This window comes from Protopterus annectens, chromosome 8.part1 (assembly GCF_019279795.1).
Source record: "Protopterus annectens isolate FY-2018-M chromosome 8.part1, PAN1.0, whole genome shotgun sequence".
Classification (NCBI taxonomy): Eukaryota; Metazoa; Chordata; order Ceratodontiformes; family Protopteridae; genus Protopterus; species Protopterus annectens.
In genome coordinates, this window is record NC_056742.1 from 353300849 (window position 1) to 353327716 (window position 26868).

The following is a 26868-nucleotide window of genomic DNA, read 5'->3' on the forward strand; positions in this document are numbered from 1 at the left end:
ATGGGCCCTTTTGGGGGTGAGAGGGGGTTTGCACTGAACCTGTCTGCCAGGATGTTGGCTATGTCAGTCGGTTCAGTGTATTTTGTTCCATTCTGCACCAACTCCGCGCAGATCTGAGAATTGCCACTTAGATTCTTGACATAGCTAAAGAATGCCTTGTGGTTATCTTTGGAGTCCATGGCAATTTTTCTTTCGAAGCTAGCGTTGGATGATTTTATGAGAGAATGTAGTTTCTTGCTGATACTGATCAGGGATGTCTTCCCTTCTTGGGATTTTACTCTTTTCTGTACTAGTTTCCTCCTCTTATTGTATAGCTTGTTTATGGCAGGGGTCCACCAGACTTGTTTCCTTTTCTTGGAGGAGTGAGTCTTGGTTTTGTTTGGGATAACACAATCCATGCATTCTTGTAGGTGCCTGTAGAGTGCATTAGTAAAGGATTTTGCAGCTTGGACAGCATTATCCTTTAGCATGGGGGCTTTGAAACTTCCCACTTCCATCTTAAGTAATGTGAAGTTTGCTTTTGAAAAGTTTTTCATGGTGGTTTCTTTGATCGAGGGTGGTGGCAGAATGTGGCTATCCAGAGTGATTAGTTTATGGTCAGATCTAACCAGTGAGGGGCTGACCTCCAGTGTGGAACACAGGTCGCCCATGTTGGTGATGACCAGGTCCAATATGTTGTCACCTCTGGTGGGATGTTAACCAATTGATCCAGGGCATTTGAGTTTATAAATTCTAGGAAATGTTGGGCCAGGGAGTTCGTACTTGAGTAGTTCTCCCAGTTAATGTTTGGATAATTGAAATCACCCAATATCAGGGTGTTTGGTAGGACCTTTATGTTTCCCAGTGTTTCCAGGAATGTGGAGTGGGGATCATGGGACATACTGGGTGATCTGTAGCAAGCTATAATTTGAATAGCAGTTTTGCCCATTGTTAGTTGCACGTGGATGATCTCTGAAGCATCGTGTTGTGCCACTAGCCTGGAGGTGTGGGTATCCTTGATGAATATGGATACTCCCCCATCTTTTGTATTTCGGTCCGGGTTTTGTGGCTGAAATGTATGGTATGAGTTGTAGCCTGGTAGTGCTGGGGTGCTCTCTGGAGCCTTAAACCAGGTTTCTTTTACTGCACATATATCGATGTTCTCCATACTGAGGAGTGCCGCGAGTGTGTGCATTTTGAGGTTTAGACTTCTAGCATTGAGCAGCATTACCCTCAGTTTTTTGTTACTTGTGCTATTTACTGTGGCGGGTTTGTCTTTTGAGCCTTGCCTAAAAAAGGCACTATGGGGGTGGCAAGAGCCTTGGCCAGTATTCGAAAGCCTAAGAGTGACAGGTGCAAGCCATCTCTAACAAAGCAGCGCGGCTTGTCGAGCATGTCATCCCAGGCTGACAGACACTGGATCCCCTTTGAATGACACCAGAAGCTTAGCCAATTGTTGAAATTGATATTTTTTTTCTCTATAAAGTGGTATCATTCTTGGTGAGGGCAGGATGCTACTCAGGGTCAGGGTCATACCAGCCTGGGCTACGTGATCAGAGAGCTCCTCCATGACTCTTTTCATGTAGTCCAGGGAGGTACGGCTCAGGTCATTCACACCAACATGGACAATGACAGAGTCATATTTGTACTTGTTCTGGAGTGACCTGAGTGCTTGTGTTATGTGGCGGATCCTGGCACCTGATAGGCAACTAACAGTAACCTTTTCCTTGTTTAGCCTAGTGAGTGGGACGTCAGTGTGTCTGACTATAGAGTCACCTATTACTAGTGTGTTGGGTATGTTATTTTGCCTTAAGGGCTGTGATTGTGTGGCACACTGGTTTTGAGAAGTATGTGTTTCATGGTTTGTGTTGGGGGTGGAGGTTGCTTGGATGTCTGCTTTGGAGGTCTCTGTTGCTTTTGCAGATTTTTATTTAGAGCCTCCGAGTATGTTTTTGTGTATTTATGTGTGTTTTTTGCCAGTTCTGGTTTCATAGGTCTATGTGAGACTGGTGGTGTGATGCAAGTAATTCCCTTCTCCTCTTGACTGCCTGGTCCAGTCTTGGGTTGAGAGAGCTTAGCCTCCAGTTTGTCTGTATAATTGCATCTCTCGCATGTATTAGTGTTTTGTGGAAGGAGGAGAGGGTTGTCTGTGTACATGAGGCAATTGTAACATTGCCTCAAAATGCCCAGATTCACTAGTTGGACTGGAAAGTACACCTGAAACTGCCCTTTGGACATGCCTGGATAGGTACAGTGAACTCTTTTACTGATTGGCTGGTAAGTTTGAATAGAGAGCCTTGTCCTTCTCTACAGTATAGGGAGGTTTAGTGCTAAGGTTTATTAGTGCTTGCTATGAGTTTTGGGCAAGTGCAGGGATGAGAAATGAATTATTTCAGTGCTTAAGTTGAAAGTTTGTCTAGTTCCAAGGGAAAAATTGAAATGTAGACTTTATGGAGCCGGGAATAGTTATACCCTAGCGAACTGGCGCTGCTCGGTGTGCAAAACCACGCAAATGCGGTTTTATAGCAGGGAAATGAAAGAGATAAAAATTAGCCCAAAATGGGCAATAAACTACTAATTACTGGGCTGAAACCACTCCTCCAGGGACAGATAGGCTGCTCAAAGCTCCCTCTCTCACAGTGAACAGAGAAACTTCCTTCTATCCAAGTAAGGTATGGGCAAACACAGAAACTTGTAACATAGCCCTGAATTCAGCACTAACCTGAAAACTGGACTAAACTAGCTTAGAAAGGCAGGAAAACAAGTGTTTTATTTTCAGAAAATAAAGCAGATACAATAAAAAAAAACACTTTAAATGCACAGAAATGGCTATCATATTTGAGTGTGTAGCCTACAACAGTTAAACAGGTAATTTAAACACAAAAATGACTTTGTTAAAGTGCAGGCAATAAAATAAGTCCAATATGTAGCTGAAACAAGTTTTTTAAATCACAGAAACTCTAGATAATTGGCGTTTCAAGTGGAATTAGCTAAAGGCAGCAAGAAAATGCAGAAAAATGATACTTAATCACTCCAAAGTCTCTCTTTTGTCTCTCTGCTGCTGTAGAACTCTGCCGGGCACCAGGCAGGAGCTTGCCGGGCTGTACCTTGCAAATGCAGGTTTTATAGCAGGGAAATGAAAAAGATATAAATTATCCCAAAATGGCCAATAAACTATGAATTTCTGGGCTGAAACCACTCCTCCAGGGACTGATAGGCTGCTCAAAGCTTCCCTCTCTCACAGGTGAACAGAGAAACTTCCTTCTATCCAAGTAAGGTATGGGCAAACACAGAAACTTGTAACACAGCCCTGAATTCAGCACTAACCTGAAAACTGGACTAAACTAGCTTAGAAAGGTGGGAAAACAAGTATTTTTTTTTTTGTTTTTTTCAGAAAATAAAGCAGATACAATCAAAAAAAACACTTTAAATGCACAGAAATGGCTATCACACTTGAGTGTGTAACCTACAACAGTTAAACAAGTAATTTAAACACAAAAATGACTTTGTTAAAGTGCAGGTAGTAAAATAAGTACAATATGTAGCTGAAACAAGCTTTTTAAATCACAGAAATTCTAGAAAATCAGCGGTTTAGGCGGAATTAGCTAAAGGCAGCAAGAAAATGCAGAAAAATGATACTTTATCACTCCAAAGTCTCTCTTTTGTCTCTCTGCTGCTGTAGAACTCTGCAGGGCACCAGGCAGGAACTTGCTGAGCTGTATACTAGCAAAAAAACCTTGCAAATGCGGGTTTTATAGTAGGGAAATGAAAGAGATAGAAATTAGCAGAAATTGCCAATAAACTACTAATTTCTGAGCTGAAACCACTCCTCCAGGGACAGATAGGCTTCTCAAAGCACCCTCTCTCACAGTGAACAGAGAAACTTCCTTCTATCCAAGTAAGGTATGGGCAAACACAGAAACTTGTAACACAGCCCTGAATTCAGCACTAACCTGAAAACTGGACTAAACTAGCTTAAAAAGGCAGGAAAACAAGTTTTTTTTTGGGGGGGGGGTTGTTTTTTTTTTTCAGAAAATAAAGCAGATATAATAAAAAAAACACTTTAAATGCACAGAAATGGCTATCACAATTGTGTGTAGCCTACAACAGTTAAACAGGTAATTTAAACACAAAAACAACTTTGTTAAAGTGCAGGCAGTAAAATATGTACAATATGTAGCTGAAACAAGCTTTTTAAATCACAGAAACTCTAGAAAATTTTAGGTGGAATTAGCTAAAGGCAGCAAGAAAATCCCTTATAGATGGGTTTAACAAGTGTGTATCTTCAATCTTGAGGAATCCCTCCATAGTTAAATGACCTAGTGAATAACAAATATAACGGTACTGTAAGTTTATGCTAAAGTATTCTCAGTGTATTATTACTAATTCTGTTTCCTCCCTGTGCTTTGTTTGGGTGTAGTTTGCATAGTTCTTTTCTAATATAATTATATTTATTTTCAGTATCTGACATTACCTAGATTTTATTATCACAATTTATCACCCCTTTCTGAAGCTAGACTGTTCTGCATGAGTTTTTCTAAATATATCTATAACATACTGTGTTGGAGAATACATTTTAGAAGCTAAACATGATTTATCAATTTGCAGAAAAAGAGAATACAGAGTTGGAAAATGAGATTTCTTTATATGAGCTAGATAAAGTATTAGGACAAATAAATGTAGATTTATCTGTAGGACCAGATAGAATAGGGTAAGAAATATATAAAAAATGTAATGGATTAGCAACAAAAATATTTTTAAAGATTTTGAATGAATGGTTAAATGAAGGTCTTGTATATAAAGAATTATGTAGGTGAATACTTAAATTAATATGGAAAAAGTAAGATAGAAGACAATTAAAAAGTTGCAGATAGGTTGTACTGAATAATAGTGATTATAAGATCTTTATGAAAATAATACAGAGATTTGAATCTAAAATGGAAAATATTATGGAAAATGGTATATATAGTATAAAGGAGAAGGGTTTTCAGGAATGAATAATGATAGTTACTGAAATTGTGGATGATATTATGAATAGCAAAGAAGTGAAAATCATGATAGGAGACCTTAATTAGGCATTTGATACAACTGTTCATGAAACCTTATGGGTAATAATGAAAGAATATAATATAAGTGAGAAAGTTAGGAAATTATGTATGTCAGTGTATAGTAATAATGAAGTAAAAATACTTGTAAATGGCTGGATAACCCTAGAGGTGCATGTATGCCCATTGAGTAGGATACTCTTTGCATTAGTTATGACTGTGATAGTATGTGAAATAAATTACAAAATGAAGGAGACAGGGTCTGTAATACTTGAAGGGTTAAAAATTCCAGGACCGCAATCCAAATTGTAGCTTGCTACAGACCCCCCACCATGCCCCAGGATTCACACTCCACATTTCTTGATACACTGGAAAGTATTAGGGTACAACCCAACACCCTAATAATGGGTGATTTCAACTACCCCACCATTAACTGGGAAAACTACTCATGTAACAACTCTTTTGCTCAACGTTTTCTAGAATTCATAAATTCCAATGCCTTGGGTCAACTTATTCACACCCCAACCAGGGGCAGCAATATCCTAGACCTGGACATCACCAACATGGGAAACCGGTGTTCCACACCAGAGGTCAATTCCTCGTTGGTCAGATCTGACCACAAGCTAATCAGCCTAGACATCCACATCCCACCCCAGCCCCAATTAGGGAAACCATTGTAAAAAACTTCTCAAAAGCCAACTTCACACTTCTTAAGACAGAGGTGGCAAACTTCATGACACCCATGCAGACGGACAATAGAGGTATGACTGCCAAATCCTACACAAATGCACTTTATAAGCACTTACACGAGTGCATGGATCATGCTATCCCTAATAGAACCAAGATGTTATCCTCCAAAAAAAGGAAGCCAATCTGGTGGTCCTCTGCCATAAACAAACTCTACAACAGAAGAAAGAAACTGTTGCAAAAAAGAGTAAAATCCCATGACTGGAGGAACTCCCTGGTCAACCTCAGTAAGAAGTTGAGATCCCTCATAAAATCCTCCAAAGCTAGTTATGAAAACAAAATTGCCACTGACTCTAAAGACAACCACAAAGCATTCTATAGCTATGTCAAGAATCTAAATGGGAACACTCAGATCTGCTCTGAGTTACAGCATAATGGCACTAAATATACAGAACCAACTGATATAGCTAACATCCTAGCAGATAGGTTCAGTGCTAACTTTACCCCCCTCTCACCCCCTAGAGGGCCCATCTCTATACTGGAAGAATGCAAAGTGGCTGCACAGGTAAAAAACACACTCTCCAAAGCCAAGAACACAGCATCCATGGGACCTGACAATATCCCAGGCTGCGTTCTACATTAACTGCAGAATGAACTGGCACCCTACCTAAGTACCATGTTCAATCATAGCCTCACCTCAGGCTTTGTACCCACTGAATGGCGCACAGTGACAGTTATCCCACTCCACAAAGGGGGAGCCATGACGGACCCCAGGAACTACCGCCCTATTAGCCTGACGAGCCTGATCTGCAAGGCCGTGGAATGTATCATCATGGAACTCATAAACATAGACATTGGTAATCTCCAAACTCTGGACCCTACTCAGTTTGGATTTGTAAAAGGCAGATAATGTCTCCTAAACCTGATTGACTTCTTTGAAGCAGTCACCAAAGCCATAGATGATGGTAAAATGGTTCACACAGCTTATCCAGATCTCGCCAAGGCTTTTGACACCATCCCACACTCTGGAATTATAGATAAGCTCACTAAACTAGGTATAAATCCCTATGTCATAAGATGGGTTGCCAACTGGCTCACGGACAGAACCCACACTGTGAAAGTAGCGGATTCCAAATCCGACATCAGTCCCGTGACAAGTGGAGTACTACAGGGTTCAGTCCTGGGTCCTCTCCTGTTTGGTATCTACTTCTCTGAAGTGCAGGCCAACACAGAAGGTCTTTGGCTAACAAAGTTTGCAGATGACTGCTAACTAGGAGCCATAATTGAAACTCCTAACAATGTGGACAAACTACAAAAGGGCCTCACTGAGACAGATTCCTGGTGTCAAAGCCATGGCCTGAAGTTCAATGCCAAAAAGTATATTGTCATCCCCTTTGGTAAAAACTCTGTACCCATGAACTACCAGATAGCTGGTAGTCTTCTTAATGCCGAAAATGTGATAAGAAACCTTGGGACACAGGTGGACAGTAGTCTCTCCTTTGATAATCACATCGCCACAGTAGTCAGGAAATCCTTCTACGTGGCTCATCTCATCACAAAAGGATTCTCATCCAGAAAAAAAGAGGTCATTGTTCCCCTCTACTCATCACTCATTAGACCCATTATAGAGTACAACGCCCCTTTTGGTATGTACCTCACAAGACATCTACAACAACTGAAAAGACCACAGAAATACCTCACAAAGAGGATTATTGGCCTCAAACAGATGCCCTATGCAGACCGTCTCAAAAAACTACAGCTTTACTCCATCGCATATCGCCTACTCAGGGGCGATCTCTGCCTAACATACAAAGCTATGTCAAACCCAGAGCTGTTGGACATGCTCCACTTAAAGAAATCCCAATCCCTCCGAGCTACATGCTCTAGGGACCTTAACCTTGTCACCACAATAAACAGAACATGCTAGAGGGATAGATTCCTGTCCCAGAGACTTCCCATACTCTGGAACAGACTATCTATCTATGTCAAACAGAGCTCCTCATTAGCACTCTTCAAGAAAAATCTTGATGATTGAATGGGAAATGGGAAATTCACCCCGGGGATCACTTCTGTGGCTCTGCTCGACAGGGGCATAGGAAAATAATTTTCTTGGGTGGCGAAAGCCAGGGTACATTTTTTGGCTAGGCTTGTATGGGCCCTAGGGCCAATAGCCTAGTACCTACCTATGAACCTATATGCAAATGACATTAAAATAATAATTGCAAAAAACAAAAATTTGGATAAAATAGTTAATAATGTACTCGAATGTCTAGAGGTGATAGGGATGGCTTTAACTAAAGAAAATTTAATGGTTTAGGTGATATAGTAAAATATAGAGTATATTTTTTTACAGTGAATGAAATGTCTGTGTTAGGTATAACATTTGGGAAGAAAAATGTAAATACAATTCAATGGGGAAATCATTAGAAGAAATAAAACAAACCTTCCATTCCTGGAGAACACATAAAGTGTCATTCAGAAAAAGGCTTATTTGATAAATTCAATACTGACAGGAAAAACAGCATACTTAGCAGGAGTATTTATGTTGCCAACAGTATTTGAAAAGGGATTATTGCAGATTTTTTTTTCATTTATATGGGTTCTAGATTAAACCCAATAAAAAAAGGAGTTTTGCATGTAAATAAAGAGGAAGCAGATTTAGGGTTTATTAGCCCAGTGGTATATGCTGCTTCATTAAATTTGTACAAAGCATTGAAGTGAATAAATGAAAATGATGGGAGAATAGTATTAAAATTGAAAGTATGATAAATGTTGGGGTACAGTAAAAAAGAGTAAAGAAAATAAAGTGTAGAAATGAAGAAATAAAATATTACCAATAAAAATATTTTTGTGGAAAATAAAACTTGATGATATAGAAAAAGAAAGAAAGGTATGGTATAAGAATGTAATGATAAAACATGTTTATGTAAAAACATGGGAAAATCTAACAGATGAAAACATTAAAGCTATAAAAATAAGAAGCAAATGGTGTAATAAGAAAGTAGAATGTCAAGATTGTTTATGGAGTTTGGTAATAGATAAATTACCAGTAAAGGGAAGTATGGCATATAAAAAGAAAAGTGATAGAAAATGTTTACAATGTCAAAAAGAAGAAACTACATGTGTTTTTGAACTGTAAAAAATAAAAAAAAGTTATGGGGAGTTTTTGAACTGTAAAAAATAAAAAAAAGTTATGGGGAAAACTATCTAAAGAACATTTTTTGAAGATATAAAAGATGTGGATAAAATAAACATGGATGAGTAAATAAGGATGCTATAAGAATAGAAGTAAAGTATATGTTAAAGAATAGGTACAAAATTATATTATATCTTATGGGTTATATGGAATGAAAGAATAAATGAAATTGTGTTTAATGGTAACTAGGATTTTAGCAACAATATTACATCAAATCAGTAAGTGGTTATGGGAGAAGGAGGGGGCTCTAATATAGATGAAAATTGAATATGATTCTAAACTAAATTGTGAATTTGTGTAAATATATTTGTGTGTATGTATGTATATATATATATATATATATATATATATATATATATATATATATATATTTGTATATATATATATATATATATATATATATATATAGATATAGATATTTATATATATATGTATATATATATATATATATATATTTGTATATATATATATATATATATATATATATATATATATGTGTGTGTGTGTGTGTGTATATATATATATATATATATATATATATATATATATATATATATATATATATACACATTTATAAATATGTGTAAATATGTTGTAAATAAGAGTTCTTTTTGTGTATATGTGTATAAATAAAAGACCTGTAATCCTTTTGATACCTGAGCTACTACCAACTCAGGTAGATGTGGGCTTGGTTTAACATCTCATCTGAAGGATGACATATTCAGGAGTAGAGCACCCCCGTTAAGCTGCACTGTAGTGTCTGTCATTAATCAGTCTGCAGGGTATGGGAATAGATCCCACAGCTTTCTGTGGTAAAGGTGAGTGTGCTACCTGTTGTGCCACTGACTCTGACATTTAGATAATCAAATCTAAAGCAATATCATGCAGAATCTGCTGTCTGGTTTACACATCTGATTAATATGTGTTACTTGAATATTTACTTGAAAAACCTTATTGTGTAATGAGCTTATTCTGAAACAAAGATTTTGGCACAAAATAAGGATCTACTCCTCAAAATCATCTACTCTTGAGAGCTATAGTAAAAAGTCATCACATGCCTAGTTTATTGCTTACGTTAGGAAATGACATCAGTCTTTTGAAGACAAATGAAAATTCAGTGACAGAACACTTGATGTTTGAAAGACCTGTTTAAAGACATTATGAAATGCATTACCCTTTTTAGCAGTAACCTTGTGCTAAAAGTGATGTCTCAGAACTGTAATTAATTATAAACAAGACTCTGCCTTTAATGCTGTCTGAGCACAAGGAAGTGTATCAATTTAATACATATATTTAACTTCTATAAGTGGAATACAAACATTTATTATCTGCATAAAGCTAAACATTTCTTACATTGGTGGATGGGAGTTAGAGGCATCTCTGACTCCATTCCAGGGTTCAGGCTGCTGAGGTGGAGAAAACCTCAGTGGTCCTACAGGAGGCTTTGCAAAGGGAATGCTTAGATAGGCATAGATGTCGTTTTCTATCCCCCTCACTTCAAGACGTTTTCCTTTTATTTGCCCATACTTAGTAGTAACAATTGGATGATCTTTTCTGCCATCTTAGATTTAAAAAAGAAAGAAATACATTAGTAAAAGGTTCACATCAAGTACAAAATGTTATCTCTTGATATACTTTACCTAAAGTAAAAAAATATGTAAAACTTACTGTTGCTGAGGTTAAGTAATACATTTCCAATCAAGATCCACCAGATTTATCTCCTAGCAATTTCACATCATATGCTTCATTAAAAGCTTCTGACACTTTCTCTAGGATTATATTGCAATACTGTTAGTCTCTTGCATATGTAAACAATACACAATTATATAACAATAAAATGTTGTGAAATCTATTCAGGGAGGCTCTGTGGATAGCTGGAAATATTTCCGAAAACTTGGGAAAGTAAAGTGATATACATAAAGAATTATGTGGGTAATAAATTATGTATGACTGTTTTGTGGGTTCTGTCAAACAAGTACATATTTTTTTAATCTTGCTTGTAGAACATTTTGGTATTTTCTAAGGACCAAGTTTGACATATCACAAAAGAGTGTGGACTAAGATATTTCCTCATCAAAGTTGATTTAAAATTAATGTGGGAAACTTATGTTATAGTTTCTTATAAAATTCTGTGGATAGCTAATCATCTCTCAGGACTTTTCCTTTTTTTTCAGTTTACTTATACCCTCATAGGACCTCTGCCATCTGAAAAGAGATTTCTATGTGGATTTCATGTTGGTAGTTTGGGAGTCAATAATGCAAATCCTGAAAGTGAACATTTAAGTGCAATTTGTGGCAGAGCCCATGTGCAGTGGAGGACCTGACAGAAATAGTGTATTTGTGAAGCATATTGTCTGCAATGAATACTCTGTATGCATCTGCCATCAAATGAAGAATGAAGCTATGTTAATGGTTCAGTAGTCCTAGTAAACTGTGTATAGACCAAAAGGCCTTTCAGAACACAGACTCCAGCATTGTTGAGTAAACTAGTGGCCCCGTCCAATAATCAAGAAATGTCTCTTTTATAGACAATGACAGCTTTGTTCTGTTAATGAGCAGCTAAGTAAGAAATATATTTAGTCCTCCTCATGCTTCTGTGGGAGGTCATTTTAAGTATAATATGCTTATGTCTAGAGACTTTACTATTTTAAAGTAATTCTAAGTAGAAAATGGAATTCATTTCCTCATTATGTAGTACTTTACAGACCAAAGTTTTCCCCTTAGATACCCATAACAAAGGGAATATAGACTTCTTATCAAGTTCATCTGAAACTCTTAAAAAATGTTTTCCTTAATACTAGCACAGAGCAAAGGATTGCATTCAAGTATCCACCTTACATAGGCAGTAAATAGTTTAACAAATGTTAGTACGTAACATGAAGTGATATTTCTCAAAATAAGCTGAGAAGCAACAACAGCCTTGGTTTTTACTACCAGTACATGTTTTTAACTGAAAAGTTATTGAGATGGTGACACTTATATTCTATAACTATGGTGTTTACAGAATCAATCAACAACAGATCTAACTTAGCCTGAAATCTATCACAGTACATTTAGCAACTTTTGACTAGATTTTTTTTTTTAGCCCGTTGTCAATCAACCATTAATTAATTCTGCTAAGACAGTATTGATAATCTGACAACACTCTGGCTTTGTTATTAAAGTACCAACTTTTAAATCATAAGCAGTATTTGCCATTCAGAAATTAAGACAGAGAAATTCAAAAAAAAAAAAACATACTGAAATGGACTGGTCCCAGCACTGACTCATGTTGAACTCCATCTTTGATAGGTACTTAAACTAAAATATAGTTACATATCTTAACTAAACCCATTTGATGATTAAGGTATTCACATAGATGTCTATGATATAGTCTACTATGAGGAATGGTATTGAATGCTTTAGACAAATCCAGAAACATCAACCCAGCACTAATACCATGGTCCAAAGCTATAATCTTTGATTCATAAAAGTTAGTTACATTAGTAAAAGTAGATCTGTCTTTATAGAAACCATACTAATCTTTAATAAAGAGAGGAGGCATCTTTCAAAATACTTTATCATAAGATTGTCAAATTAATGGGAGGATAGTTTGAAATCCTATTCACAGCTTATCGTTTTTGGATTAGAGTAACATTTGCACACTTCTAAGTATGGACAACAAAACTGATAAGTAACAAATAATTAAACACCATGATTAGGGGTGTATTAGTAGATGTCATAACACCCTTTGTGTATACTTTTAGTTCATACCCATGCCTCCGTATAGCATCCAGACCTTCTTTTGTGTCTGGCTTCTTTAACTAAGTGAATTAGCAGATAATAATATGCAGTACTAGAAACAGCAAGGAGTTATTAACAAAATTACTATGAATGATATTCTAGGATGTCCAGCAGTAGAGAAATTAATCTTTGTTTGCCACTTATTATTCATATTTGCATAGTTATGTTCATATTTTCAAAACTGAGAGACCTACATTTTACTGAGGTATATGGTGTTTTATATCACACAATACTGGAAGTATTGCTGGTTGTTTGTATGTAATTATTAAAGTAAGCAGTATTTCCACATATACTTAATTACTTCAAAAACAAATGACTTACAAACTATTGCATGACATTAGGTGAAACCTAAAAAAAAAAAAAGCATCTTTAATATTGAACTATAAATTGCACATCTTGAGAGACATCCAGTATTATTTGTATTGCTAATTATACCATTAACTAAATGTTCTCATATTTCTGCAAATATCGTAGTTAGCATGCACTTATACAGGAATTTCTTGCTGCCATGTGAAAGCTTATATGTTTTTAACAAAAAAGAATTACCAATCGGGCCCAGACTAATGATAACACAGATTCTGTTTTGGAATGTTAGTAATACGTAGATTGAGAATATCACTCTGCCTTATTGAAAAATCTATTAACCATGTTCTTTAGAGAACTTAAGTACAAATAATTGCCTTTCACTATTGTAGAATATATGCCAACTGATCAGTCAATGATTCTTCAAAGACAGATATAGTTTCAAAATCTAGATTGGAACCCAGCTCTTCAATAAAGTCAGCCTGATCAGCAGGATGCAATGTAATATTTATAACATGACAAAAGTATTTTAGGTACATTTTCAGTAAGCCATAATAATTCAGCAGTAAACATCTGTAAACCTCTGTCAGCAAAAGTCCACAAAGAAAAACAAATTACATCCAAAGTCGGTCGCTGCTGTGAGTGAAAGAATTCACTTGTTGTTCTCTATTTCTTTACAGCAAACTTCTTTTATTAGATAAAAAACACATAAATGAATGTAAGGTTACGCGCTTCAGAAGAAGTCTACTTTGATGTAAATGAAAGCGCTTAACCTTATTACATTCATGTATGTGTTTTTATCTAATAAAAGAAGTTTGTTGTAAACAAATAGAGAAGAACAAGTGAATTATTTCACTCACAGCAGCGAACGACTTTGGATGTAATTTGTTTTTCAGTAGTAAACATGTCATAATCAGATGTCAGATAATATCCCAAAAATGGACCCTTTTAGGAAAGGGAGAAGTACTGTTGATCATGTGACATATCATGCCACAGAAGATCACCAGTGGATTTTCATGTTGTTGTTATTTTTACAACTTTGAAACTTGTTCCCAGTGTTGTGATTGGGTTTTTGATCACAAAGAAAACAATTGCATCCTTACTCTTTTTTCCTGAGTTTGCACGACCTCAGAGTTAGCATATACAGAATATAGGAAGTGTTAGAAGAATCCCCACAATGAGTAGTATAGGGGGAAACCCCCCTACAAAACAGTTGTTTTATAATACATGTATTTTTTATAATTTGGAAGAGTGATGTAACTATTAGTTGTTTCTGCTATGATTACTTGCATCTCAATTAAGTGAAATGTGAGTAATCATAGTAATTCCCTGAGGAAACTATATTCAGTTTACAAATGGACCACTCACTGCCAGTTATTTCCTTAATGAGTTTCAAATCGATGAATGGTTTCATGTTGCACAAATACTAAGTAATCTCATATTCCAGTCCCACCACGTTATGATACCCCATTCTACCTATGACACATTAAAAGAAAAGAACCTGAGGACCTGCTAGAGAAAATTCCAGCAGGCACCACTGCACACTGCAATACTGTCTTAGCCTGGTTTATAAGATTCTGCAAGGATTTATAAACTTAATCCACTGCAGCATTTATTTAATCCCTCCCTATCATGAAGTAGAATGAGACCCATACAGAAGAATCCATTATTTAAGCCATTTCTCAAAATACATAAACTTCATTCCACAAACAACAAACAATGTTCAGCTTATCACTACAATCCCTGCAGTAAGCTAAACCCAGCTTTCTTCCATTTAATTTTGATCACCGTCCATAATTATATTTGCATTTTGGATATGTCAGGAAAATATCTGTATTGTGCTATTGCTATATCCACAATAGAAATCAAATATACTTCTCCACAAAAGGTGACTAGTTCTGTCAGTGAAAGTGTATCAAAACTTACTGTCTTTGTTCTAAATACTAACATGACCTTTGGACTGGATATAACACCTCCACATCTCTTTGGCTTGTGGAGATGAAATACTTCTTAATGTGGACAAAGAGAACATCGCAAGTACAAAGAAAAAAAAGGGAACCTCACAAATCTTTTTTTTTTTTTCTAGGATACCCTGCTTTTCCCTGGTAGCAGCCGAATTGCATGCTAATTGTTAAACAATTGCATTTTGAGCAGATACTTAAAAGTTGGCTCTGCCTCATCTAATTCTGTGGTTTAATAACTACATTTTGAACAGATTCCTTACAGTTGAAGTTGAGGTAGTGTCTACTTCTTCTAACCATAAAAGTCCATTAAGTGTCTTCCTCATGCATCTTCTGTTTTCTACCTTTAATAACAAACTGCTCACTAACTTACCCACACTCCTCATAATTTTATATGTGAAAGACGTTATCTCCACATACAGCCCATTTCAGTCTTATACAAAAATACAGCTTGTAACAGACCTAGACACAGTTATAACCCAAAAATAAAACACAGCACCACGGATCTATAAAGGCTGTCTTCTTGCTTCAAAAAACCCCACCAATAATTCCAGGAACCATCGAAAAACAAGAGTAGCAAAATATGAATGTTATTCCATAACAAAAATAAAACAGGATTGAGCGCTTTCGTCTCCGTACCACAGACCTCTTCAGAATCAAAAAAGCAGTCAATGGCATTCTTTTATGTCATAGCCAATAACAATGATTGAATGTGCTTTGCATAATTGATTGATAATTAATTAATTAACTGTCCACCATTCCTTTAAAGTGCTATAACAACCTGTATTGAATGTTGGTATAAATCTCTTCATACATAGGTATATTCCTAGAATAAAATGTACAATACATAAATATAAACATATATAAAAAAATGTGAATATATATATAATACAATACATGAACTAGAACTAATCTAAAAAATATATATATGTATATATATATATATATATATATATGAATATATATTCTGATGAAAAATTTACATAATAGGATGTAAAAATGTGTATAAATATATAAAGTCTAAATGTAACAAATATATTTAAATATATACATGTAAAATACATTGGTATACATATAAAAGGAATATATACAACCCTAACTGTATAGTAACAGCCTGCTAGTAGATGTACGTACAATAAAATTATGTATGTGTGTATGGTTTCCTAGGGTCCTGGGATAACAATTTTAATGCTGGTAATATAGAAATATTGTCATTAAGACCCTTTCCACTACATGCATCTAATTTTAATTGCCACATCATTTCCCTATATGTCACTCTAGTTTCCCAGTCACCTCCTCTTTCTAAAGGTTCCACTATCTCTAATACCCAGAATTTAAAATTCGCTTCCATACAGACTGATGAATGCCTATATAGTGCATTATTTTCATTTTTGCGATTGATGTCCCTGATGTGTTCATAAATTCGTTTCCTTAGGTGTCTTTCGGTCTTCCCAATGTAATAACACCAACAGGATTTGCAGTAGGCCAGGTATACAACTCCTTTTGTGTAACTGCTACTGTATTTTGTAGTTTTCAGGGTTGTTCTAACACTGGGTAACTTCACTATCTTTTCATCAGCTATAAAGGAACATTGGGGACATCTCCCACATCTAAAAGTACCTTTTTTATTATTGGTAGCATAACCGTAATTAAAATTAGATGCATGTAGTGGAAAGGGTCTTAATGACAATATTTCTATATTACCAGCATTAAAATTGTTATCCCAGGACCCTAGGAAACCATACACACATACATAATTTTATTGTACGTACATCTACTAGCAGGCTGTTACTATACAGTGACATATGCCTCTGATACAAGAGGTTTGGGAGGTCACTCAGATGAAGTTCTGGCTTTGCTGGAGGTTTTATTTTGTTTTTACTGATTGGTTTTTCAGTGACCTTCTCACTCGATGTTTTAGTTTGTTGTTTGGGATATTTTTGCAGTGGCCCTAATGATAATGGACATCAACTGGGTATAACAGCCCTGTGTTTCTAATGCTTAGTCAAACACACTGCTCGTGCTGTGCTGATGAGGTCATAACAAGCCCGAAATATGCATATCCACAGCTAGTGAGGTTTGGCTTTATTGGCCTGAAATTGTCCAGTAAAATGACAAAACAAGTCATTGACATTCAGAATCACAAATTAGCTGAAACACCTGATGTTCATAAGGATCATTTGCATATATCCCATGTGCCTCTGAAACAAGAGGTTTGGGAGGTCACTCAGTGGAAGTTCTAGCTTTGCCTGAGGTTTCATTTTGTTTTTACTGATTGTTTTTTCAGTGACCTTCTCACTCGATGTTTTAGTTTGTTGTTTGGGATATTTTTGCAGTGACCCTAATGATAATGGACATCAGCTGGGTATAACAGCCCTGTGTTTCTAATGTTTAGTCAAACACACTGCTCGTGCTGTGCTGATGAGGTCATAGCAAGGTCGAAATATGCATATCCACAGCTAGTGGGGTTTGGCTTTACTGGCCTGATACTGTCCAGTAAAACGACGAAATAAGTCATGGATATTCAGAATCACCAATTAGCTGAAACACCTGATGTTCACAATGATCATTTGCATATATTCCATTTGCCTCTGATACAAGAGGTTTGGGAGGTCACTCAGTTGAAGTTCTAGCTTTGCCTGAGGTTTCATTTTGTTTTTACTGAAGGAAAGAAGTCTGAAACTGAAATGTCTGTCATTATTTAATGATTTCAGTCCTCAATAATCTGGTAGGAACCCACAAATTTTATGATGAAAAGACCAAAATATGAGGCAAAAATCTTGATATTCTACGAAATTTAGACCATTTGAGAGGTATGCGTCTATGCTGTGCAGTACAAACAGTGATATACTCTTGACTCTTAAATGTTCTGATTTTGTTACTGTCCTATAAATGTGTTAGTATCTTTAATGAAATCAGAAGTATGTTTGTGCTTGTATAAATTGTTGTATATGATGACCTACCTATTAAATGTCCTTTTGGGACTGAGTTGTAGTATTGAAGTGATCCAACTTTTAAATAAAATAACAAAAGTCACATTATCTTTCAAAAAACAGGTTGTACAGCATGACTTACATGACATGCTCTTGTTTTTTTTTTCTTCTCATATTTGCAAAAAGCTCGGTGCTGAGGATGTCTAACAAATGTCCTCTATACAAAAGGAAGAACCCCTTGACAGTCATAGATATAACTGATAGGATCCTGACTGAAGTAGACCGAAGTCTTCTAACATCCATTTCTGAAGGTAATAGTGTTGGCAAGGACCACTAGTGAAGGCCTGGTGACCAAGTCTCGTATGTAACCCAGCCATGCTTAGTTTGAAATGGTAGCAGGATGACATCCCTAGGATTCATCAACTGCATGGTGTAGGGTGGGGGTCATGTGCAATACCATCTAGGTATCAGCAGAATAAATTCAGGAAACCTATGCTGTACACTGGAAAATGGCTTTCATGATGTAGAATGTCACCTCATTGACAGGAAAGAGTCTGCGGAAAGGCAGTACTTATCCATTTCTGGAGTTGTTTCTCATGAGAGGCAGTTGGTATTTTCAGAGTGAGAGCTTTGCAGTTGGAAATTCATTTGGTAGATTACAGAATTGCTTCTGAGAGTTGCAAGGAAATAAACTCTGGTGATTGTGCTTGTACACCAAACTGCTATACAGACTATTCAGTGTTCCTGGGGAGGATGGTTGAAATATTCAAGAGCATGCCACTCGACTGACTTTGCAGTCTAAGTGGGACAAGTCACTGCTCAGGTGGGGAATGGGGGCTGTAGTTGGACTTGTGGGACTGGGAGCAATGAACTTCCAGATGTGAGCCTGGAACTGGGTTCCTGTTGATTGTGCAAACAAAAGACTGCCCATAACAAATACCATATATGAACACAAGGGGACACAAAAACACATTTTATACAACATTACCTGAAGGCAAAAGTCAGTGATGAATCGTTGTGGTAATGTCATGGGACACAACACTATAGAGCCTAGATACGTAGATGAAGGTAGAATTCTTAGAGAAGAGACTGCACCTCTCTAGTCTCTCCTTGCTAAGAATTTTGCCTTCATCTTTATATCCAGGATATATGGTATTGTGTCTCATGACATTACCACAAAAATCCATCACTGAAAAACATTAGAATTCAAATTTATTGCAGGTACAATGGGGAAAAAAGGAAAAACTGGCTTTGCCAAGTAAATGAAGAAGCTGAGTTAATCTCAGTGAAACTATTTTTTTTCCTGTTTTGGTTTGATCTTGGTCAGAGCTATAACACTGTAATGTTTTTGCTGCTTTGTGCATTATTTGTGATTTATATCACATACCACCAAACCTTGCATGCATGTGGTCATTAGTTATACCTCTATTGCTCCTAGATTGTGCAGCACATTTTTACCTGTAAGTGAAACTTGGTACTGTAGGTACTCTGGTTTCCCACCAGGTGCTGCTTGCTGTACTGTTTTCTACAGACAGGTAGAGCTATTGCTTAGTCAGCTCAGCTCACTGAATTCTGTGGAATACTCTTTCACTTCAGCTTTGTACATTGTACATTGGCAACCTGCAGTAATTTACAGTGCTGAAGTTTTTCAGCAAGTCAAGCTTGAGCTCTCCTTTGTACCAGGCATATGACTCCAGCAACCTCCATACTCTGAATGGTGGCTACCAGAGGTCTATATTTTGGATTCAGATGTGATGTAATTGCTTAGTATAGTGTGTGTGTGTGTGTGTGTGTGTGTGTGTGTGTGTGTGTGTGTGTGTGTGTATATATATATATATATATATATATATATACATACACACACATACACACACACACACACACACACACACACACTGAGTTCTTTTAGAATCTAGGACTTTATGGTGTAAAATTTATAAGTATCTCTGGGCTTCTTTTATGATTTCTGAAGACCATTAAGGAAGTCTTCAAAATGTTCTTTGAACCTTCTTACAATCTCTCAGGTGTGGTCAGTACTTCCCATCCTTACTTAGCATAGTTTGAGCAAGGTCCTGTTTTCCCCTCATAAGGTACAGAATGTTGTGCCGGGAAACTGTGAGGTTACCTAATAGTCTTTTTTTCACCTACTTCCATCTTTTGGATTTCATTTTGAAAAATACTATCATTGTAGACTTTCAGCTGGCCAGTACTTCTGAAATAAATTAATAGACTCATCCACTAATATGTCCTGGAAGGCCCCCTTCTTCCCTCATTACTGATGTCCAGTAGCAGGTCCTAGAGATACAACTATAACAGGCACTGATCACTCCTTGGTCACCACTTCTTGCTGCTGCCTCAGCAGCTGATGTTATGGCTATATAGTCAGTAGCTGATTCACCAACTCCCATTCTTCTGAGGCTAACCAACCAAAGAGAAACTTAATTGGTTTAGGACTGTAATGTTCTTTTAAGTTTGGTGACCTTGCTGTCAGTATTGTTAATACCAAGGTATATATGAGTCTCCAACTTTTATGTACATTGCTGGCATCGTTTTGGATTGATTTTGGTGCTGTGTGTGCCATCCCTGTAATTGATTGAGGACTAATCACAAATATTTCTAACTTAAAAATATACTGAATTGTCTGACGGGCTGGTGGTGTCACATGCCTACCCCTTATCATGGACGGTGAAAATGCAGGCATGATGACTGTTTTGACAATCATGCCTATAGTCTCCTGTCTACCTGCAGGCGGCACTGATAGGCATGGTGGACTCATGGTTGTCCAGCTCCTTCTGCATTGCAAACATGGTGCATCACATAGGCCCCCTGCCTGCAGTACAAATTCTGCTATTCAGGTGGTGCTGTGAGGTAAGACACCTTTCACTTGAAGTGGCACCTTCAGACAGACTCTGCAGACCTACCAAGTCTTTGGGTAAGTTTGTTCTACACTAGACACAGGTAATGAAATTCATTAACACAGCATGTTATGGCATGTCACTACCTACTCCTAACATAGCAGGACTCCTGGCTCTTTAATACTTCAGCACTGCAAAGTAATGACTTGGGTGAACCCAGCCACCCAAGATGTCCTCAATGGGGAAGGGTAGCAAGCCACTTCAGAGAAAGGACAGCAGAATGGCAGAGGTTCTTCATTCTGCTAGTCCAAAATTTTTGCAATCTGCTTTAAAACTGCCTGCAAATTTCAGCTACCATATTAATGTAGTTTTTACTAAGGACTGATGTATCGAATAGTTCAATGATTCATAACTTATAGGATGCATGATTGCATAATACTGCACATGGACTCATGTATATCACCTATGTTTAAGTATTGTTATGACCAAGAAAGCACTCCTGTCTGCAGCTGTAGTCTTTGTAATCTTGTTACAACAGTGCCTCGGACACCATGCGAGTGTACTCACACACAATACATGTTTGGCAGTGATATATCCTCTTAAGCAAAAGGTAATAAGCTAGACATTTTTCAATCAAAATACTTATTGGAGTGATCATACAATGTAAGATTATGATTGCTGGTACATGCACAGAACCTTCCTAAGATTCCTTTCCTTATGTAAAGGTTTAGTGAACTTTATGATCAAATCATTGCTACAAAACTATACAACATCACTGTGCACCCCATGGTGATTACAGCCTTCCATATAACAGAGCAGTACCCATTTCTGTTTATAATTATTGTCTTTTCCCAGGTCCCCATAACATAACTGCAGAATTGGCTGATGTCATAGATGCACTCGGTAAAATTGTTTATTATATTATAACTCCATCTCTGACCCCTTCAGATTAAAAAAGTTACCTATAAAACCACATTTCCTTCTTATAGCTCACTGCAACTACAAATACATAAAATGGCAAGCATATACTACCAACAGCAAGTATGAGCAGACATTTTTGAACTTTATAAATGCCAATATGCTTGACCAAATTGGCTTCCTGCTCTCCAGAAGTGTTAATCTTGTCAATCTGTTCTTCATAAATGCTTACCCCCTCTAAATATAAATCGTATGTAAGTCATTGGGTGGTAAATTGGCTAAGAGACATAAGGCATTCAGCCAGGTTGGTGGTAGACTTTCCTCAAAAAGGCTTGCCATCAGTGGTGTCCCACGTTACTTTGTTCTGGGGCCACTGCTCTTCAGCATATGTTTCATTGAAACCAAAGCTGATCTCAAGGGTGTCTGGTAATCATGACTGCAGATGACTACAAACTTGGGACTGTCATCAACACTCCATACAGCATCCACATTCTCAAAGGGGGTCTTACCACAGACTAATGTAAAAAATGTAGTACTGTCCTCTTTGGGATAAAAAACACTCCTAAACATACCACATAAATGACAACCCATCATAAATGATACTGTCATTAGAGAACTGGGCACAATCATAGACAGTGAACTCTCATTTTACCACCATGTATCAGCTGCCAATAAGAAATCATTATATCTATCCAAATTAATACTAAAGACACGTTCTGCAGGTCTAAATAACTTATTTTTCAATTCTGCTCCATCCTAATCAAGTTTATATTACAATATAATGCCCAGTTTGGCATGTATCTGTCCAAGCATCTGAAAAATACAATGTTTCCTATCCCAAAAACCTTTGGTATGCACTATCTAAGCTGTACAGAACATCTAAGGCCTTGTCACGCCATTCTGTCTCTTATAGACTCCTCTGCCTATGTGGCTGCAAATAGCCCTGTTTTGCTTGAACTCCTGCATGATTGTACAAATGCCTACATTATCGTCATAAGCCTAAATCATAACATAACATAAATGCTGCTGGGGTAGATAGCTCTCCCAAAGGAACATCCTACATTTCAAATAAGCTCCCACCAAATAACAAGCAAAGTAGCATGAGGTAATGAGTAATGCCAGAGAGGGTGGGCATTACAGGGAACTAAACGACTACAGAATGTAATGGATCAAGGGCTGTAGTGAAGCCCAATCCCAGAGGTTCTTTTTAAACTGGTTTGTATTTGCCTTTTATTAATATGTACATTTTTTTATATTCTTATGTAAAATAATTCCTCGATCTAATGTTTCAAAGTTGGTCATGAAAAAGCAGCTCTTCTACCTAATGTTTCAAAGTTAATGTAGGATATGTAGCTGTTGTCAGATGAAGTATTTTACATTCAAATATATCTTATGTAACAACGTTGGCATGCACATATATGTTGAGCTAAAAACAAGTACACATATACACAGGTGGTTGCACACAAACACACACACACACACACACACACACACACACACACACACACACACACACACACACACACATGTGTTGGTTGCACACCACTCAGATGTCTAATAATGATCTAATGAATGAGTATATATATATATATATATATATATATATATATATATATATATATATAATCAGAGGAGATATAGCCACTGTAATGCATATAAGGTCATTGCTACCCAGTGCAGTGCAAACCTTTTCCATCATAGAGACAGAGACAGACACACACATCCTTATAATTGTAACTGCAAATGCTGCAGTTATTTGAATTAGTTCTGTTCATTCATTCATTTATTTCCTGTCACTGAAAGCACATTTTTAAGACTTAAGTAAGCAAGAGGAAAGGGAATGGAAGGTCCTTGTAACAGCTACTGTTGATGCTTCTTCTTCTTCTTTCGGCTTTTCCTGGTTAGGGGTCGCCACAGCGGATCACTTTGTCCGCTCATGATTGGCAGTGGAGTTTTACAGTGTCAAGTTGCCAGCCCGGTGCCCAACCTTCCACAGAAGGCACACGCTTGCACACACTCACACCTAGGGCCAATTTAGAGTGTCCAGTCCACCTACAGCATGTCTTTGGGATGTGGGAGGAAACCGGAGCACCCGGAGGAAACCCACTCGACCACAGGAAGGACATGCAGACTCCGCACAGAAGGCACCCCAGCCGAGGATCGAACTGGAGAACCTCTTGCTGTATGGCGGCAATGCTAACCACTGCACCACCGTGGCCACCAGCTACTGTTGCTGTTATAGTTAATTGCTTTAGTTTTTTCCCCTCCCACTTACTATCCATGAGTTTAAGCAGCCATGTTTAGTGAAGTTAATCAGTATGGTTTTCATACAGACTTCAGCTGCTAGTCAGACGATCCATTGCAAATTAATCTAGGCTTCTTGGTTGGTAGAATGTTTCTGTTTGTTAGGTTTCTGTTTAGCACTTAGTTCAGACTACCACTAATGTGCAATGTACATGTGTGCGGTCTATGATTTTGTGGCTCATGATTCCAAGACTAGAATTATATGTATATGAATGCATGATAAAAGACCTTGGGACCCAGGTGGACAGTAGTCTCTCCTTTGATAGTCACATTGCCACAGTAGTCAGGAAGTCCTTCTATGTGGCACACCTCATCATAAAAGGGTTCTCATCCAGGAAAATTGAGGTCATTGTTCCCCTCTACTCGTCAATCATTAGACCCATTATAGAGTACAACGCCCCTTTTGGAATGTACCTCACAAGACATCTGCAGCAGCTGGAAAGGCCACAGAAGTACCTCACAAAGAGGATTACTAGCCTCAAACAAATGCCCTACACTGACCGCCTCAAAAAACTCCAGCTTTACTCCGTAGCATATCGCCTACTCCGAGGTGATCTCTGCCTAACATATAAAGCTATGTCAAACCCCAGAGCTGTTGGACATGCTACACCTAAAGAAATCCCAATCCCTCCAAGGTACACGCTCTAGGGACCTAAATCTTGTCACCCCAATAAACAGGACACACTGGAGGGATAGATTCCTGTCCCAGAGACTTCCTATACTCTGGAGCAAGCTACCCATCTATGTCAAGCAAAGTTCTTCATTAGCACTCTTCAAGAAAAATCTTGATGAGTGGATGGGAAATAGGAAATACAGCCCGGGGATCACTTCTGTGTCTCTGCTGGACAGTGGCACAGGAAAATAACTTTCTTGGGTGGTGTAAGCTATGAAACCTTGCTGGCTAGACTTATGTAGGCCCTTGGGCCGATAGCCTAGTACCTACCTATGAACCTATGAATCCTATAACTTGATAAAGCTCAGCTTATCCTTACTCCACTAAGTGCAGCCATACCACACACTGATACAGGTAAAAGTCAAGTAACAGATCACATCACATACCTCACAACTGATCATACCTTACTTACTCATAAATGAGAACTGGTTTTCTTTCAGAGCTACTTGTTGATTCATTGAAGACTTCAAAGAAATTGCAAAGCACTGCACAAACCAGCATTCAAACAAATATATAAACACACAGTAAATGTGTTTTTCTAAGGTCTCACTGTTAAATAATCACCACATTCTAAAACATGCTTATATAAGATAAATACACAGAAATAATAAATACTAACATGTTTGGAAGAATGGGAAGGAAGAGTAAACAGCAACAAAATGCTGTGTCTTAAAAGTATTTTATACTTCTCTTTTTATTTTCTCCTTGTCTGTATATGCAACGTTATTTTGGAATGAAAAGAATCAAATATATTTTTATTTGAGATAACAAAACTGGTAGCTTGGCACATCCCACTATTAAAAATATATAGGGTGAAACTTTCAAATTTTTTCCCCAACTTTCTGAATTGCAGAGAGGTGTTTGGTCTATGCTCTAATAGTCTTAATGAACACATTTGTTGATTTTACTGCTGTCTTAAACAAAAGGACTAGGCTGTCAAGGAAACCATATGCTTTTAAACGTCTGTGAAACTCAGAGTGGTTAACAGGCAGAAATGAGCACACATTAGACTTTCTGAGACAGAAACAGAAAGTGAGAGATAAAAAGACCCAGAAATTCATAGGTTCATAGGTAGGTACTAGGCTATTGGCCCTAGGGCCTATATAAGCCTAGCCAAAAAGGTACCCTGGCTTTCGCCTGATGGAGCCTAAAATGAAATTAGTAGATGATAAACTATTTAAAAATAAGAAACACTATATGTATTGTACTGAAAAGTGGATGTTTTTTTACTCAAAACAAAGACTGATTAGAAATTATAACACCTTTTGTATCTGTAAATCTGCTCCAGTATAATATATACAGGCCAAGATATTTTATATTTGTGTGCTGGCCTGCACATAAGGATAAACAGGTATTAGTTCCTCTAAAGTCCTGCACTAAAACTAGTGCTCATCACTTGTAACCTAAGAAAGCAGCTAACACGGGTGTCTTTCCATAAGGTCTTTCACAACTGAAGGCATATTATTTTTAATTATTTTTCTAAACTGTAAGAAGATTCTGCCAACATAATGCACCAAACTTTCACTCCTAACTCATTTTATAAATTCACTTTCATAGACAGATAAGCCAGAATTTTTAGACATTAGGTCTTAGACTTCATCTAGAAACGCAAAGGTGTAAGTAATGATAAGGCGAGCCCAACATACAGGATAAACAAAGCATAGTATTTGCTTTCCTATTCTTAAAACCTAAGGCAAGAATTAAAAAAAATATTACCAATCCCTTCACATATACAGACAAGCAGGAACAGTAACGAGAGTTTCATTTTCTTCCTGTAATAGCCTTTTTAATATGCACAGGGTTCTGTTCTCTCCTTCAGTAACTACAAACAAACTGAAACAAGTAAGGTCATCTGTCAGAAACAGCTCTCTCTGAACTGTTTAACGACACAGATGTATGGGAGTTGCATTATTGGCAGACTTCCATTTCATTTATAACTATAGATGATGTCAGCATACGATCTTAGCCAATAGCAGCATTCCTCATTTGTTATTCGGACAAGGTGTAGTGCTTGCCGTATCCTTTTACCTGCAAGGCACATTGTACTGCATTTAGAGCTTGCACATTTCTGTATGACCAGTTTCATGATCTGAGTAGCAACTGAGATCTGCAGGGAGGAAGCTCCTATCAGGAAAATTATACGGCTTTACAAGAATAACAATAATCAGATTAATGTTAAATAGACAATGACCACATAATGATTACCTTTACTGCCTATATATGCAAAAGAG

At 37.1% G+C, this 26868-nt stretch overlaps 1 protein-coding gene across 1 annotated transcript in view; it reads right to left on the reverse strand.

Moving 5' to 3' along the window:
- The window catches only part of LOC122810353 (fatty acyl-CoA hydrolase precursor, medium chain-like), a 269878-nt gene extending 243363 nt beyond the window's left edge, over positions 1–26515 (reverse strand). Inside the window, exons 1-2 of the mRNA XM_044081932.1 lie at positions 26354–26515; positions 10261–10468 (exon numbers count right to left, since the gene is read on the reverse strand). Coding sequence (XP_043937867.1) covers positions 10261–10468; positions 26354–26402 — 257 coding nt within the window. The 5' untranslated portion in view covers positions 26403–26515. The remainder of the gene's footprint in view (positions 1–10260; positions 10469–26353) is intronic.
- Between the last annotated feature and the right edge of the window lie 353 nt (positions 26516–26868).